Source organism: Haliotis rufescens, unplaced genomic scaffold (assembly GCF_023055435.1).
Source record: "Haliotis rufescens isolate VD_foot unplaced genomic scaffold, xgHalRufe1.0.p SCAF_31, whole genome shotgun sequence".
Classification (NCBI taxonomy): domain Eukaryota; kingdom Metazoa; phylum Mollusca; class Gastropoda; order Lepetellida; family Haliotidae; genus Haliotis; species Haliotis rufescens.
In genome coordinates, this window is record NW_025964013.1 from 510,573 (window position 1) to 525,393 (window position 14,821).

The window sequence follows — 14,821 nt, forward strand, 5'->3', positions numbered from 1 at the left end:
GTTGCTAACATGATAATAAACTCGTGACTCTTCGTGTAACAGCATAGCACCGGAGAACTACAAACAGCTGTTATTAGCAAAGATAATCAATTAATGTCCTCCAAATGTACATTTTAATAACCCAAGTAGGTTAGCGTTGCTGGCTAGTGTATGCATCGCATATTTATCCTCTTATTTTTAGCCCGCTATAAATCCAATAGAAATGGTACAGTCCCATTTTCATTTCACATTCCATTTAACTCGTCCTGCTGGCGGAATGGTGGAAAGAACTAGTGATGAAGAAAACTTGCAACAATAAAAGCTTAAACGAAGCGATTTAGAGAAAGCTTTTAGGGCATCAAGTGACATAAATAACGGTTGTTTAGCCAATAACAGTTGGATAAAGAAATATTTCCAGATTGATTCAATTAACAAACCATGTCATTAGATTGTGCTGCGTACAAAAGGAGAAATTAAGGTCCAGTAAGAATATTATCAGCACATCACTTCGTCTGGTTAATGTGACGAGACCTGTGACTGGGGGTGTTATTGGAGATATTACCTCAGCAGGAAAGTTTCAGTTGTCACTCCCCGCGGACGTCACACAGAAGTACCACAGCCGTGTGGTCGAAATAATCCACATCGCACAAAAACACCAAACTGTAGACATCTCCCAGTGTGGAATGAGTTGCAATGCCAAATGCGTCTGGGTTGTTTCACCAAACATTTTATACTAATTGTAATTCTATTGCGTGTTGATGACATCAACGTCTTTGTTTCTTAATCTTGCGCAGCGGCAACAGTGGCAACGCGATGCACATGGACCAATATTGACAAATCTTCCGGAAATGGATGATGGCCCTTAGATAGATATGTACTAAAACTTACATACGTAACGTAGATTGTGTATTTGAGTACGGCTACCGTTTTATTCGATAAGCTGACTAATGACGTTTTAATAACAGTTCTTCGCTCTGAACAATGTCCACCGGGTGGACTCACGGTCCAAGTAAGCACGATACACTTACAAAAGTAACACCTTCAATACCAACTGTGTGGATGACAACTTCTCAACTTCTCCGATGAGTGACAATCAACGACGTCGAGATTCCATATCTGTACAGCCACATACAAGGATATGCTGTTCACACCTATATCTCCGACAAATGTTTAGGGTACGGGTGGCCCAGTCATCTAAGGCGCCGCATTTCGCTGTGCAGAGTTGCGTCCCTTGAGCACGCCAGAAACCTGTGATCGTGGGTTCGAATCCCGATTCGCCCCGACCATGGATCTAGGTTTGTCAGCATATCCGATTTATATTAATGCATATATTCGTTGTTTAAACACTGGTTTAAAATTTTAGAAATGTACGGAGACTTTGTATTCATGTCAATCTCTGTTGAACTCTAATGATGGAAAAACAATTATCAGGTTAGCACTATTTGTTCATCATGCACTTTCTCTGCGCAAGAGTTTGAAAGTATCGTGAAGCCCCTTCTTAAAATCACTGTGTACATCCACTTTGTAACATTATCTGCACAGATGTATTATATGCAGCACGCCTCTATAGCTATTTTGTACTCACTGATATTATCTCCTTGTACTCTCGTTTTGTATATGGGACAGAGGCCTAAAGTACATCTTGATCTTGATCAGCACCATACCCGTGCTCGTGGGTTTCACCGAAGGGGTAAACGTCTGAGACCAGCATCACTTCGGGCTTTCCTCCCACATTAAGCTGACACGCCGTGATATAACTGGAATACTGTTTAAAGCTGCGTGAAAATCTACTCACTCACTCAGTGACAAATTTTACATTCTTGTAAAATGATTTGTAATTACCATTAAGTTGTCAGGGACGTGTTCGCCGTGGAAACTGCAACAGTCCCGACGTCACCGACGATTCAGCTATGTTTATATTCAAATAACTCCCTACCACGCTCAGACCAGAACATTTCAGAGCTCTACACAACTTCCGGTGCTTCGTGCAGGAAGACGACCTTGGCGCTACACAAGTCGTAACTCTGCAACACTTCATCCGAGGCTTGCTGAAGTCGTGCACTAATGTCATTTTATGGAACAAGATCCGCCCATGAACGACTTGGCTCGCGATACAGACTAACGACGAGACAGCAAAAGCAGTTTGTCTTGCAAAGTAAATTTTCACACTTTCCAATTTATCCATAGCAAAGAAGATCTGTTGTAAATGTCAAGCAGGGTCCGCCATCCTACATCTTGTACTTGACACACTGTATTTAACCTACAGTATTGTGAACCAATGACCACCCATGCCAGCATTCCCTCTAGTGAATGAAGAACGTACTCTGAATTCATTTGAACGAAACAAAGAGTAAGGTTTAGTTGCAGTACTTGTCACTTGACATTTCTGAACAGTTGACGAACTTGAAGATGTCCTCGATTTCGTCATATGTGCCACTGCAGACACGTACATCGCAGCACGCAAGAAGACTCTTAGTGCTCAATGGTCAAAGATGTGGGTCACAGACGAACAGGAACAGTATCCAAAAAAAGAGAAACTATTTTGCTTACCCCATACCTAAATTATACCATTGTGTTCAACTAAACGGAATATGACAGTGAGTGAGTGAGTTGGGTTTAACGCCGCTTTTAACAATATTCCAGTTATATCACGGCGTGTCAGCTTAATATGGGAGGAAAGCTCGAAATGATGCATGTCTCAGACGTTTACCACTTCGGTGAAACCCACGAGCACGGGTATGGTGCTGACAAACCTAGAAACATAATCAGGGCGAACCGGGATTCGAACCCACAATTATTGGTTTCTGGCGTGCCCAAGGTTACGACAGTGGTGTGATCAAAATAATATTATTCATGAGACACAAGAAGGATTCAGATCAAATCATTCCACTGCTGATCATATATTTTCACTCCATGGAATGATCCAGAAATATGCCTGCAAAAAAGAAGGTAGATTCTACTGTTTGTTTATTGATTTTTCAAATTAAAGCTTTTGATATTGTTAAACATGATGCATTACTGTCAAGCCTTAAAATGTTGGTATAAAAGGGAGATCTTCAATATTCGTTCATCAATGTATTCACAGCTATCAGCCTGTATAAGCACATCAAATGGATTGTCTAGTTACTTCAGTTGTAATGTTGATACTCGTCAAGGGTGCATCTTGAGTCCCCAGATGTTTATTATTTTTATCAATCAACTTATTAGTAAGATGGTAAAATATGGTGGACAAGGTATACATATATATCTCCCGATGCAAATAATCTATTTGCACTCATGTTTGCTGATGATGTTTCTGCTGTCGCTGATACTGCATTACAGTTACAAGATAATTGGTTTGGAAAAACAATTGTGAATTATCTGGTATGAAAGTAAATTTGAAAAAGACTAAGTTTATGGTGTTTCGTAACAACGGCCCACTGCGACACTATGAGAATTGGTCTCTTCAAGGCCAGAAGCTTGAGGTGGTATCATTTTATAGATATGTAGGTATAGTATTTGAACCCAGACTAGTTTGGACTAAAGCACAGTCCTGCCCTGCATCACAAGGAAATAAAGCCATACTAGCAATATACAGGTGTCAAAAGAGAGTAGGTAATATAAATTGTACTGATCTTTTCAGGATTTTTGATGCAATCGTTACACCAATATTGTGCTATGGGTAAAAAATCTGGGGAACAACATATTGTAAAACTACTGAAAATGTTCAGATAAGAAAGTGTTAATATTTCTTGAATGTTGGTAAATATACGAGGGGCGTTCAATAAGTTTTGCAACTTAGGCATTTGTGTCTACACAAACAATTTCAACTTGTGGCAGGTGTGACACTCGTCATAACATCAGGTTGACACGTGTCATAACAAGTTCCAGACACAACAATAAGTTAGATGTGATGGCTTCATTCACCTAAGGGTGGTCACAATCATGGATTCTCTCAAACATGAACAACGCGCTGTAATAAAGTTCCAAGGAGGGATGCAAAGCACAAGAAATCCATGATCGCATGTGTAAAGTGATGGGTAAGGATGCTCCTGACTATTCCACAGTTTGACTTTGGTCTCTACAGTTTAAAAGGGGTAGGAAGTCCATAGACGATGACCCAAGGTCAGGCAGGCCTTCAGATGCCACCAAATCGGAAACCATTTCTGCTATAGAAAGAAGAATTTTGTCTGACCGACGAGTGAAAGTATCTAAATTTTCTAGGGAATTCCTAATATCAGTTGGAACTATTGTAACCATTATTCATGAGCATCTTGGTATGTCCAAGGTATCTGCAAGATGGGCACCTCCGAGCTCAAGATCGCTATCAGAGAACTGAAAGTTGTCGAGACCTCCTGGATCTCTTTAGTGCTGATGAAGCCAGATTTCTTTCTAGTCTAGTGACAGGTGATGAAACATGGATCCACCACAGGGACCCAGAAACTACACTGGAATCCATGCAATGGAAGCACCCCTCTTCTCCGCCTCCGAGGAAGTTTGCCTCCGAGAAAGTAGCGCACTCAACCATCGGCTGGCAAGGTAATGGCCACCATATTTTGGGATGCAAGAGGCATATTACTGATTGATTACATGCCCCCCAAAACTACAATCAACGGACAGTATTATGCTAATGTATTGAAAGAATTGCGAAAATCTATTCTACAGCAACGCCGTGGGATGTTAACACGTGGTATTCCACTTTTGCATGACAACGCTCCGGGGTTCACAAGTAGGGATTTGCACATGTGAATGTGGATTCGAACAGTTAAATCACCCCCCCAGTGACTATTTCCTGTTCCGGCAAATGAAATCTGCCCTTCGTGGAAAACGCTACCAGGATGACGAGGACATAAGGGCTGCCACAGAGGCTTGGTTGGAGGGCCTATCTGCGGATTTCTAAAAAAGTGGTATTAAAAGTTTGAAGGACGAATGGAATAAGTATATTGAGGTGAATAGAGATTATATTGAAAAATAAAAGTGCAAAAGATATTCTGCGACTTGGTCTTATATTGAAAATGCAAAACGTATTGAACGCCCCTCGACACATGCAATAGTATGGTACTTAATGAATGTGGTAGAGCTCCATTTCAGCTTACATACATATCACGGGCAGTTAAGTACTGGTGTAGACTAATCACTCGAGATTGAAATAGGCTACCTCATCAATGTTATTTAATGTTAAAGTCTCTTGATCATGCGGCAGAGTCACATCGGCTACGCATATCAAACATATTGTATTTCAATTTAGGTTTGGTTTTGTATGGATTAACCAGGATGTTGGAAATAATAACATTTTATCAGATAATTTAAGATAATACTTCTTGATAATTTTTAACAAAACTGGTATTCTACACTACACTCTTCTCATACATGTGCTAACTATGTGTTATGTAAGACACTTTTACTTGTGGAAACATACTTATGCATTGCTATTCCTTTACATTTGAGAATCTGTTTCACAAGATTTAGATGTGGCAATTTCGGACTTATGACAGAAACAGGAAGATACACGAATATACCATAGCATTCAAGACTATGTCCTCATTGTAGGCTAAATGACAAAAATATACTTAGAAGACGAGAATCATATTTTACTTGTATGTGATGCATATACCTATATTAGAAAAAAGTATATTAGTAAATACATCAGAAATGACAGTGCAGTAAACATATTCATAAATATTATGAACACTCAAAATAAACAAACAATAAGTGTTTATATCTATTCAATGTGCAAAAAATAAGAAATATGTTCAATACCACTTAACATACCTATTTTCCAAGAATGCTACATACGATATGTGTATATGTGTGTATGTATATGTATATGTGTGTGGGTGGGTGTGTATGTGTATGTGTGTATGGATGTAAAATAGCGCAAAGAAATGAAACCTTTATATGTCTGTATTTTGGGCCACTGGCCTCTCTACTGACTAAAATTGTCTTGTTTTTGCAAAGGGACGCAACTCTGCACAGCGCCTCGCGGCGCGTCAGACGACTGGGCCACCTGTGACAGTAACTCTGTTTTGTGGTAAAGATCAAGTTTGTTAGATTTGAAAACAGCATCCATCTAAACTTACGCAGTGTTGTTGATATTATTATTATGAACAAGAGTATATCGGCTCGAGAACATTTGTACTGAAAAGAGTGTTGGTCATAACTATATTCTCCCCAACTCTGAAAGTTTAACGGAAAAAGTTTGAAATTACTTCTGCATTTTCAATCAATGCTGTCCTTTTTAAATGGTGTTATCTCGTATCTGGCAGAGCGTGAAATAAAGACTATGTGTCATTGCCACAACACCGGCACCTCATTTACCATCTATCGCCATCACATGGAGATAACATTGCGAGTTCTGACAATCATTTCTCTGGAATAACCTACTTTTCAAATTCAAGATTGAGCAAAACGATTGATTGCAAACAGACTGAAAGGCGATGCACGGGGAGAAGCCAGGAGGTTATTCACGCAGTGAAATAGTCTGTCGCCGGATGAAGCTCTGAATTACCATTTTAAAGTTTTGATTTAATATATCTCTTCGATAGAAAGCCTTCACCTCCTGAGTGATGGAATAAAAAGTCTTAACTGTCGCCGTTATGTATTTGAAAAACTAGACTTAAAGATATGACACAAAGATTCGTTTCATTTGCAAAAATGGATATCCAGATTATATGCTTTCGTGACGGTTACTTTGAAAATGACAATAAATATTGATTGTGGCAATATCATCGTGTCAAGCAGCATTATTGCTCTGTGCACTGGCAGGGGGGAACAACTATAGTGCCAGACGACGTTTTATTGTTGTGCAACAACAAGAACGTTAACATTAAAGCAGCCAAATTCCAGCACAGTGGGGCGTGGTGTCATATTTAAGAATCCCCTTGAAGTTCCGGGTTAGAATAGGTCTTCAGCAACCCATGATTGCCGTAAAAGGTGTCGATGCTCGTCGTAAGGGGCGTCATCGTATCCCAATAGCGTGCTCATGATGTTTATCACTGGATTATCTGGCCCTGATTCAATTATTTATAGACCGCCGTCATATAGCTGGGATATTGCTCAGTGCGGCGTTAAACAACAAACAAACACATCAAGTAAACATCGCTTGTGGGGCGGTCCCTTGTAAAAAGACCTTATACGTAGGTACTCAAATCTGACCCTGAAAACAATCTTGGCTTTGTAGGGAGAGTCTAAACTTTTTCAGCTGTAAATTATTAGTCTAAACACGGACGTACATACAAAGGATAGGAAGCCTGCAGCGATAGCCTTTGGCGATGTGCGCCGCGCAATCGGGCCAAGCCAATCGACAACACATGTGAAAGACCCCCTGCCGTGAGGCGCGAGTGGTCGAACGTTGGTCATCTGGCGCTTGCGCAATGCCTAGTTTATCGACTTCCTTAGTTACCCAAACTTCCGGATAATAGCGCGTGTCAGAATTTTACTACACGAGAACGCCATGTGCATGTACATTTCACATGTTCCGCAGATGTATTGCCGATTTTATCACGTATGTAATAAAAACATGACTGTTATATATGCCTACTATGTGTTTGTCAGTCATTCTTATTTCAATTACGCTGCGAACACGATGTCAGATTATTTGTATTGGGACGCTTCCGATGTTGATTTATCGGAAATGTTGGATGAATGGACGGAGTATGAATTAGATTTCAGCTCTGATTCATGGTCTGAGGAGGAAAGTAATTCTTCCAAACGACCGAAGACAGAGACGGACACCTCGGCGAAACCTACACCAAAGACGTACGGCTACCAGTGTCCAATATGCTTGAAACAGTATTTGTCCGTATCAGGGTATATACGTCTTTGGTCTAAACATGTTTATGGTATTCACCGAGAGGACGGATGCAGGCCCACAGCAATCGCTGTGCGGGAAACGTTGACTCATTTCCGTGAAGCGAGGTCTGCCTGTCGAGAGGGTCGGGAACAGGATCTCACAGCAGGGAACAGCGACATCACAGCAGATTACAACTATGATACAGCAGGGAACAGCGACATCACAGCAGATTACAACTATGATACAGCAGGGAACAGCGATATCACAGCTGATTACAACTATGATACAGCAGGGAACAGCGATATCACAGCAGATTACAACTATGATACAGCAGGGAACAGCGACATCACAGCAGATTACAACTATGATACAGCAGGGAACAGCAATATCACAGCAGATTACAACTATGATACAGCAGGGAACAGCGACATCACAGCAGATTACAACTATGATACAGCAGGGAACAGCGATATCACAGCTGATTACAACTATGATACAGCAGGGAACAGCGATATCACAGCTGATTACAACTATGATACAGCAGGGAACAGCGACATCACAGCAGATTACAACTATGATACAGCAGGGAACAGCGATATCACAGCAGATTACAACTATGATACAGCAGGGAACAGCAATATCACAGCAGATTACAACTATGATACAGCAGGGAACAGCAATATCACAGCAGATTACAACTATGATACAGCAGGGAACAGCAATATCACAGCAGATTACAACTATGATACAGCAGGGAACAGCAATATCACAGCAGATTACAACTATGATACAGCAGGGAACAGCGATATCACAGCAGATTACAACTATGATACAGCAGGGAACAGCAATATCACAGCAGATTACAACTATGATACAGCAGGGAACAGCGATATCACAGCAGATTACAACTATGATACAGCAGGGAACAGCGATATCACAGCAGATTACAACTATGATACAGCAGGGAACAGCAATATCACAGCAGATTACAACTATGATACAGCAGGGAACAGCGACATCACAGCAGATTACAACTATGATACAGCAGGGAACAGCGATATCACAGCAGATTACAACTATGATACAGCAGGGAACAGCGATATCACAGCAGATTACAACTATGATACAGCAGGGAACAGCAATATCACAGCAGATTACAACTATGATACAGCAGGGAACAGCAATATCACAGCAGATTACAACTATGATACAGCAGGGAACAGCGATATCACAGCAGATTACAACTATGATACAGCAGGGAACAGCAATATCACAGCAGATTACAACTATGATACAGCAGGGAACAGCGATATCACAGCAGATTACAACTATGATACAGCAGGGAACAGCGATATCACAGCAGATTACAACTATGATACAGCAGGGAACAGCAATATCACAGCAGATTACAACTATGATACAGCAGGGAACAGCGATATCACAGCAGATTACAACTATGATACAGCAGGGAACAGCGATATCACAGCAGATTACAACTATGATACAGCAGGGAACAGCGATATCACAGCAGATTACAACTATGATACAGCAGGGAACAGCGATATCACAGCAGATTACAACTATGATACAGCAGGGAACAGCGATATCACAGCAGATTACAACTATGATACAGCAGGGAACAGCAATAGCTCATCTACAGTTATTTCTGTACTCAATATCACAGAAGGGAGTATCGCTACCACAGCGGAGACTAACGATATCACAGTAGGGAACATCGATATCACAGCAGGAGCATCGATATCACAGCAGGGAACATCGATATCACATGGTCGTAATGCGCAAACGCTTCAAATACACTGACCCACCATCGCCTACAAACGTAAACGACTGATAATAAAAGATAACCAATGGTTACGTATCTTCATGTGTACATTATGTTTCCTCTTTGAACAAAATAAAGATAAAACTAGAAGACCAGCAATAGTCACTCACACAAACAGGCCACCGAGCGGCAGGTAGTTTCATGTTATTAATATAAGCCAAGCTACTTTTATATTCTTTACGTTGACTTAACTGCAAACTTAATCTTAAAATCTCAATTCTTATGTATATATAATGCACGTGAAACCGCGCCCTGGACACGCTTGGGAAGTCGGGATGAGAAGTGTATCGAATTCAAATTAGGCGAGCATCGAAGCAGCTCCTAAATCTCTCGCCAACCAAAGGGACACTGTTGCTATGATAACGTTTGCTATAACGGGGCAGGGTGAGGACAAGGTGTAGATAATTTTATGGATTAAACATTAAAAGATTCGAAACATCAACAAATTAAGGCCTTGAATTTGGTTCAGCGGAAATCCAGCCTTGGGCATAGTATTGGATTCCTTCAATGTTTCCAGTTGGATATCCATGTGAAGGTAATGGTACAGTGACTGCTGTGTGTGCAGTGCTTGCTGTTTGTGCAGTGGCTGTTGTGTGTGTAGTGGTTGTTGTGTGTGCAGTGACTGCTGTGGGTGCAGTGCTTGCAGTGTGTGCAGTGGTTGTTGTGTGTGCAGCGGTTGTTGTGTGTGCAGTGGTTGTGTGTGCAGTGGTTGTTGTGTGTGCACTGGTTGTTGTGTGTGTATTGGTTGTTGTGTGTGCAGTGGCTGCTGTGTGTGCAGTGGCTGTTGTGTGTGTAGTGGTTGTTGTGTGTGCAGTGACTGCTGTGGGTGCAGTGCTTGCAGTGTGTGCAGTGGTTGTTGTGTGTGCAGTGGTTGCTGTGTGTGCAGTGGTTGTTGTGTGGCCAGTGGCTGCTGTGTGTGTAGTGGTTGTTGTGTGTGCAGTGGCTGCTGTGTGTGCAGTGGTTGTTGTGTGTGCAGTGGTTGTTGTGTGTGCAGTAGTTGTTGTGTGTCCAGTGGCTGCTGTGTGTGCAGTGGTTGTTGTGTGTGCAGTGGTTGCTGTGTGTGCAGTGGTTGTTGTGTGTGCAGTGGCTGCTGTGTGTGCAGTGGTTGTTGTGTGTGCAGTGGTATTTTTGTGTGAAGTGGTTGTTGTGTGTGCAGTGGTTGTGTGTGTGCAGTGGTTGTTGTGTGTGCAGTGGTTGTTGTGTGTGCAGTGGTTGTTGTGTGTGCAGTAGTTGTTGTGTGTCCAGTGGCTGCTGTGTGTGCAGTGGTTGTTGTGTGTGCAGTGGTTGTTGTGTATGCAGTGGTTGTTGTGTGTGCAGTGGCTGCTGTGTGTGCAGTGGTTGTTGTGTGTGCAGTGGTATTTTTGTGTGAAGTGGTTGTTGTGTGTGCAGTGGTTGTGTGTGTGCAGTGGTTGTTGTGTGTGCAGTGGTTGTTGTGTGTGCAGTGGTTGTTGTGTTTGCAGTGGTATTTTTGTGTGAAGTGGTTGTTGTGTGTGCAGTGGTTGTTGTGTGTGCAGTGGTTGTTGTGTGTGCAGTGGTTGCTGTGTGTGCAGTGGTTGTTGTGTGTGCAGTGGCTGCTGTGTGTGCAGTGGTTGTTGTGTGTGCAGTGGTATTTTTGTGTGAAGTGGTTGTTGTGTGTGCAGTGGTTGTGTGTGTGCAGTGGTTGTTGTGTGTGCAGTGGTTGTTGTGTGTGCAGTGGTTGTTGTGTGTGCAGTAGTTGTTGTGTGTCCAGTGGCTGCTGTGTGTGCAGTGGTTGTTGTGTGTGCAGTGGTTGTTGTGTATGCAGTGGTTGTTGTGTGTGCAGTGGCTGCTGTGTGTGCAGTGGTTGTTGTGTGTGCAGTGGTATTTTTGTGTGAAGTGGTTGTTGTGTGTGCAGTGGTTGTGTGTGTGCAGTGGTTGTTGTGTGTGCAGTGGTTGTTGTGTGTGCAGTGGTTGTTGTGTTTGCAGTGATATTTTTGTGTGAAGTGGTTGTTGTGTGTGCAGTGGTTGTTGTGTGTGCAGTGGTTGTTGTGTGTGCAGTGGTTGCTGTGTGTGCAGTGGTTGTTGTGTGTGCAGTGGCTGCTGTGTGTGCAGTGGTTGTTGTGTGTGCAGTGGTTGTTGTGTGTGCAGTGGTTGTTGTGTGTGCAGTGGCTGCTGTGTGTGCAGTGGTTGTTGTGTGTGCAGTGGTTGTTGTGTGTGCAGTGGTTGTTGTGTGTGCAGTGGTTGTTGTGTGTGAAGTGGTTGTTGTGTGTGCAGTGGTTGTTGTGTATGCAGTGGTTGTTGTGTGTGCAGTGGTTGTTGTGTGTGCAGTGGTTGTTGTGTGTGCAGTGGTTGTTGTGTGTGCAGTGGTTGTTGTGTGTGAAGTGGTTGTTGTGTGTGCAGTGGTTGTTGTGTGTGCAGTGGTTGTTGTGTGTGCAGTGGTTGTTGTGTATGCATTGCTTGCTGTCTTTTTCTGTCCCTGTTTCTGTTTCTGTTCTTCTGTTGTAAACAATGCAAGAAATGAAATAACCGCGGTGCGAGAGCTTATTTAGATAGTCTTCACATCCTCGAATAAAATAGATTCAATACAAATACGGTTTAGAACATGAAGAGTGCAAGATTGCCATTGCAGATTGAAGACAACATTACCCCAAGCACACTTGAGTACGGACTCAAAAAGTCTACACACGGTATCCACATACCTTGGAACCATCTGCTTTTATCGCCAGGCCTATCGAACTCAGCGCAGCGCCTATACACGCTACAGGTTGCGATTATCAGGAAGTTAGTTAATGGATCGTCCTGAAGATGGCGCTGTAACCCTGAGGTAACCGCCATCTTCAGTCCGATGGAGTCACTTATCAAGTGTGTGATGGGGCGGTGTTGTAATATCCGGGTCCTCCTTAAGCTGGACAGCTACAGATGCAGGAAGCATTCTTAACCAACGCGCCGAGAAGCACATGAGTTAGTCAGCGTTGTGAGATGACAACTTTGAATATGAATATACACGACCTCATTAATGATTGTTTGAGACATCAAGCGTACTGTTGTTCACATAATGCCTGAGCTGCTGAATTGTATCTATAGCAGACATTAAAATACATTTTGAATCCAATTATGACATAAATGTATTGTACTCAAGCAAATCAATGTCCCCATTAACGAATATTCAATAGAAGCATATTCCTTTTAAAAAGATATTGAGGTTGAGGTTGGCTTGGTGTACACGACTTATCGACAATATCGACTTCCAGTGTTTCGACTTTGTTGTTTAATACACTGACACTGACGTGATCTGGACTCTGCGTGGTGGGTATATCCCTGAAGCAGGATTGAACACATGTAAACATTGGTCTTTTTGAAACCTGTGTTCCGACTCCCAGATCCTAGAGAATAAATTCAAAAAGTCAAACCTCAGGTCAAGAATGATTGGGCAAGTCTGAATTTAGCATTGTTCAGGGATCCATTTGAATTGTATTTGTTTTATTTATTAGGTATAAAGTTCTAAATATGATAACTTTATTTCTAGGATAAAATGTTGGTTTGGACTTCTGAGGGTGATTATCTCGTAGTGACGTTGACGTGTTGACGTGTTGACGTTAGTTTTAAACATGAATACTGGCGTATTGTTTTCTGACAGATTTAAATGACTTGATTATTCTTTTTTTTTTAGACACACACTCCAACAGAAATAAAGAAACGTCTCCTGGTTCAAATTGCAAAAATGGCTGTCGTTTTCCTATTCAGGAAATATTATGTTTTTGTTTTGTAAAAATATTTCTTATGATATATTTGATAGGCATTTAGTTTTTGGAAGAACATGAATACATGTCACTTTTATGGATAGCTACTTCTTTTATTCACTTACTCAGTGTTCATCTGATGAAGCAGCATGACGTAGTTCCTAAACGTCGTGACAATCATAATAAAAGATCCTTATATTCATAAAAAAGTGTCATGTATTCAAAATATTACTCAGACAGGTAGTTCCACTGTGCTAGAACATTTTTGAAGCAGTATTTAATCTTATCATTACTCAACCCTATTCCAAGGTAAATTTGATGAAAGAAACATTCGAAGTATAAATAGATCTGTATAAATGAACTTACTGACGTTTGACACACTTCTGTTAACGTGGGGAAGTTGGAGAGTGTGTACTACATATTATACAGCGATATATAAGATATGCTGGAGACTGGGGGCCATGAGAAATCCTCACGGATCCTGTTCCAGTAGCTTAAACTGCTAAGGGTGAATTTGATAATGCAATGGACCGAGTTCGAGGTCAGTATCTCAGGTTGTGCTTGTCAGATGGAGTTTGGCAAACATATTTACTCCCTTTATCTGCATTCCTGGCTATCTCCATCATCTGAACTCATCAAACACACGTGTATTAAACAGGTCATTTAAATACCTGGTCACCTCGTATTCGTCACACTAAACTTCACTCGTAAACACCTTCATCATATATTCGTCCGTCCAATTACATTATACAATTCTTTAGAGATAGGTGTAACTAAAGTTCACAACAACTTTATCAACCATTTAGTAAGAAAATTATATTATCTGCAAAATCTAGAACAGGTATAAATACAATCGGTCGTCGATCACACATATCCCTGCAGCTGTGGTGAGGTGAAGGTGAGGTGAAATGGGGTTTAACGTCGTGTTCAAGATTATTACACTTATATAGCGACGTGTGTGTGTGTGTGTGTGTGTGTGTGTGTGTGTGTGTGTGTGTGTGTGTGTGTGTGGCTGCTTGAACTAGGCCGGACAAATGCCGAGTTTATAATGCTTGCCCACTGAGATGCAATGCCGCAGTTTAACATGAATAACCCACACAGACACAGTATACTGACTCCGAGCCGACCAGTCCTGGGTTTAGCCCCGCCAAACAAGGTAACAAGTGCCATTTTTTAACGTCTTTTGAAATGACGCGGCCGGAGATCGAACCCGTCACCTACTCTTCGGGCAGATGCTCTGTCCACTCGGCCATGGAGGCGGTCAGTTGACTAATAAAACTGATGTTTACTTAGTAAAACTAAGATAAGCAACGTTTATTAATGCTGCTACAACCAGTAAAGTAAAGCAAGATTTAACCTTAACCTTGTTATTACTTATGACAATACCTGCAAGATATCATGGTTATTCGAACATATCCTTCTTTGCGTATAGTCTAGATAGTCTCTTTATAATAGGGGACACGGGTGGCCCAGTCGTCAAAGGCGCCGCGATTCGCTGTGAAGAGTTGCGTCCCTTGGGCACGCCAGAAA

At 41.7% G+C, this 14,821-nt stretch overlaps 1 protein-coding gene across 1 annotated transcript; it reads left to right on the top strand.

Moving 5' to 3' along the window:
- The first annotated feature begins 7,591 nt into the window (after positions 1–7,591).
- On the top strand, positions 7,592–9,571 carry LOC125371764 (Kruppel-like factor 18). Its single transcript, XM_048380484.1, has one exon. It carries the CDS (start codon positions 7,592–7,594, stop codon positions 9,569–9,571), a length of 1,980 nt encoding a protein of 659 aa, XP_048236441.1.
- The last annotated feature ends 5,250 nt before the right edge of the window (positions 9,572–14,821 follow it).

Coding starts and splice junctions, on each gene's coding strand:
- LOC125371764 (XM_048380484.1), top strand. CDS start 7,592: ATGTTGGATGAATGGACGGAGTATGAATTAGATTTCAGCTCTGATTCA.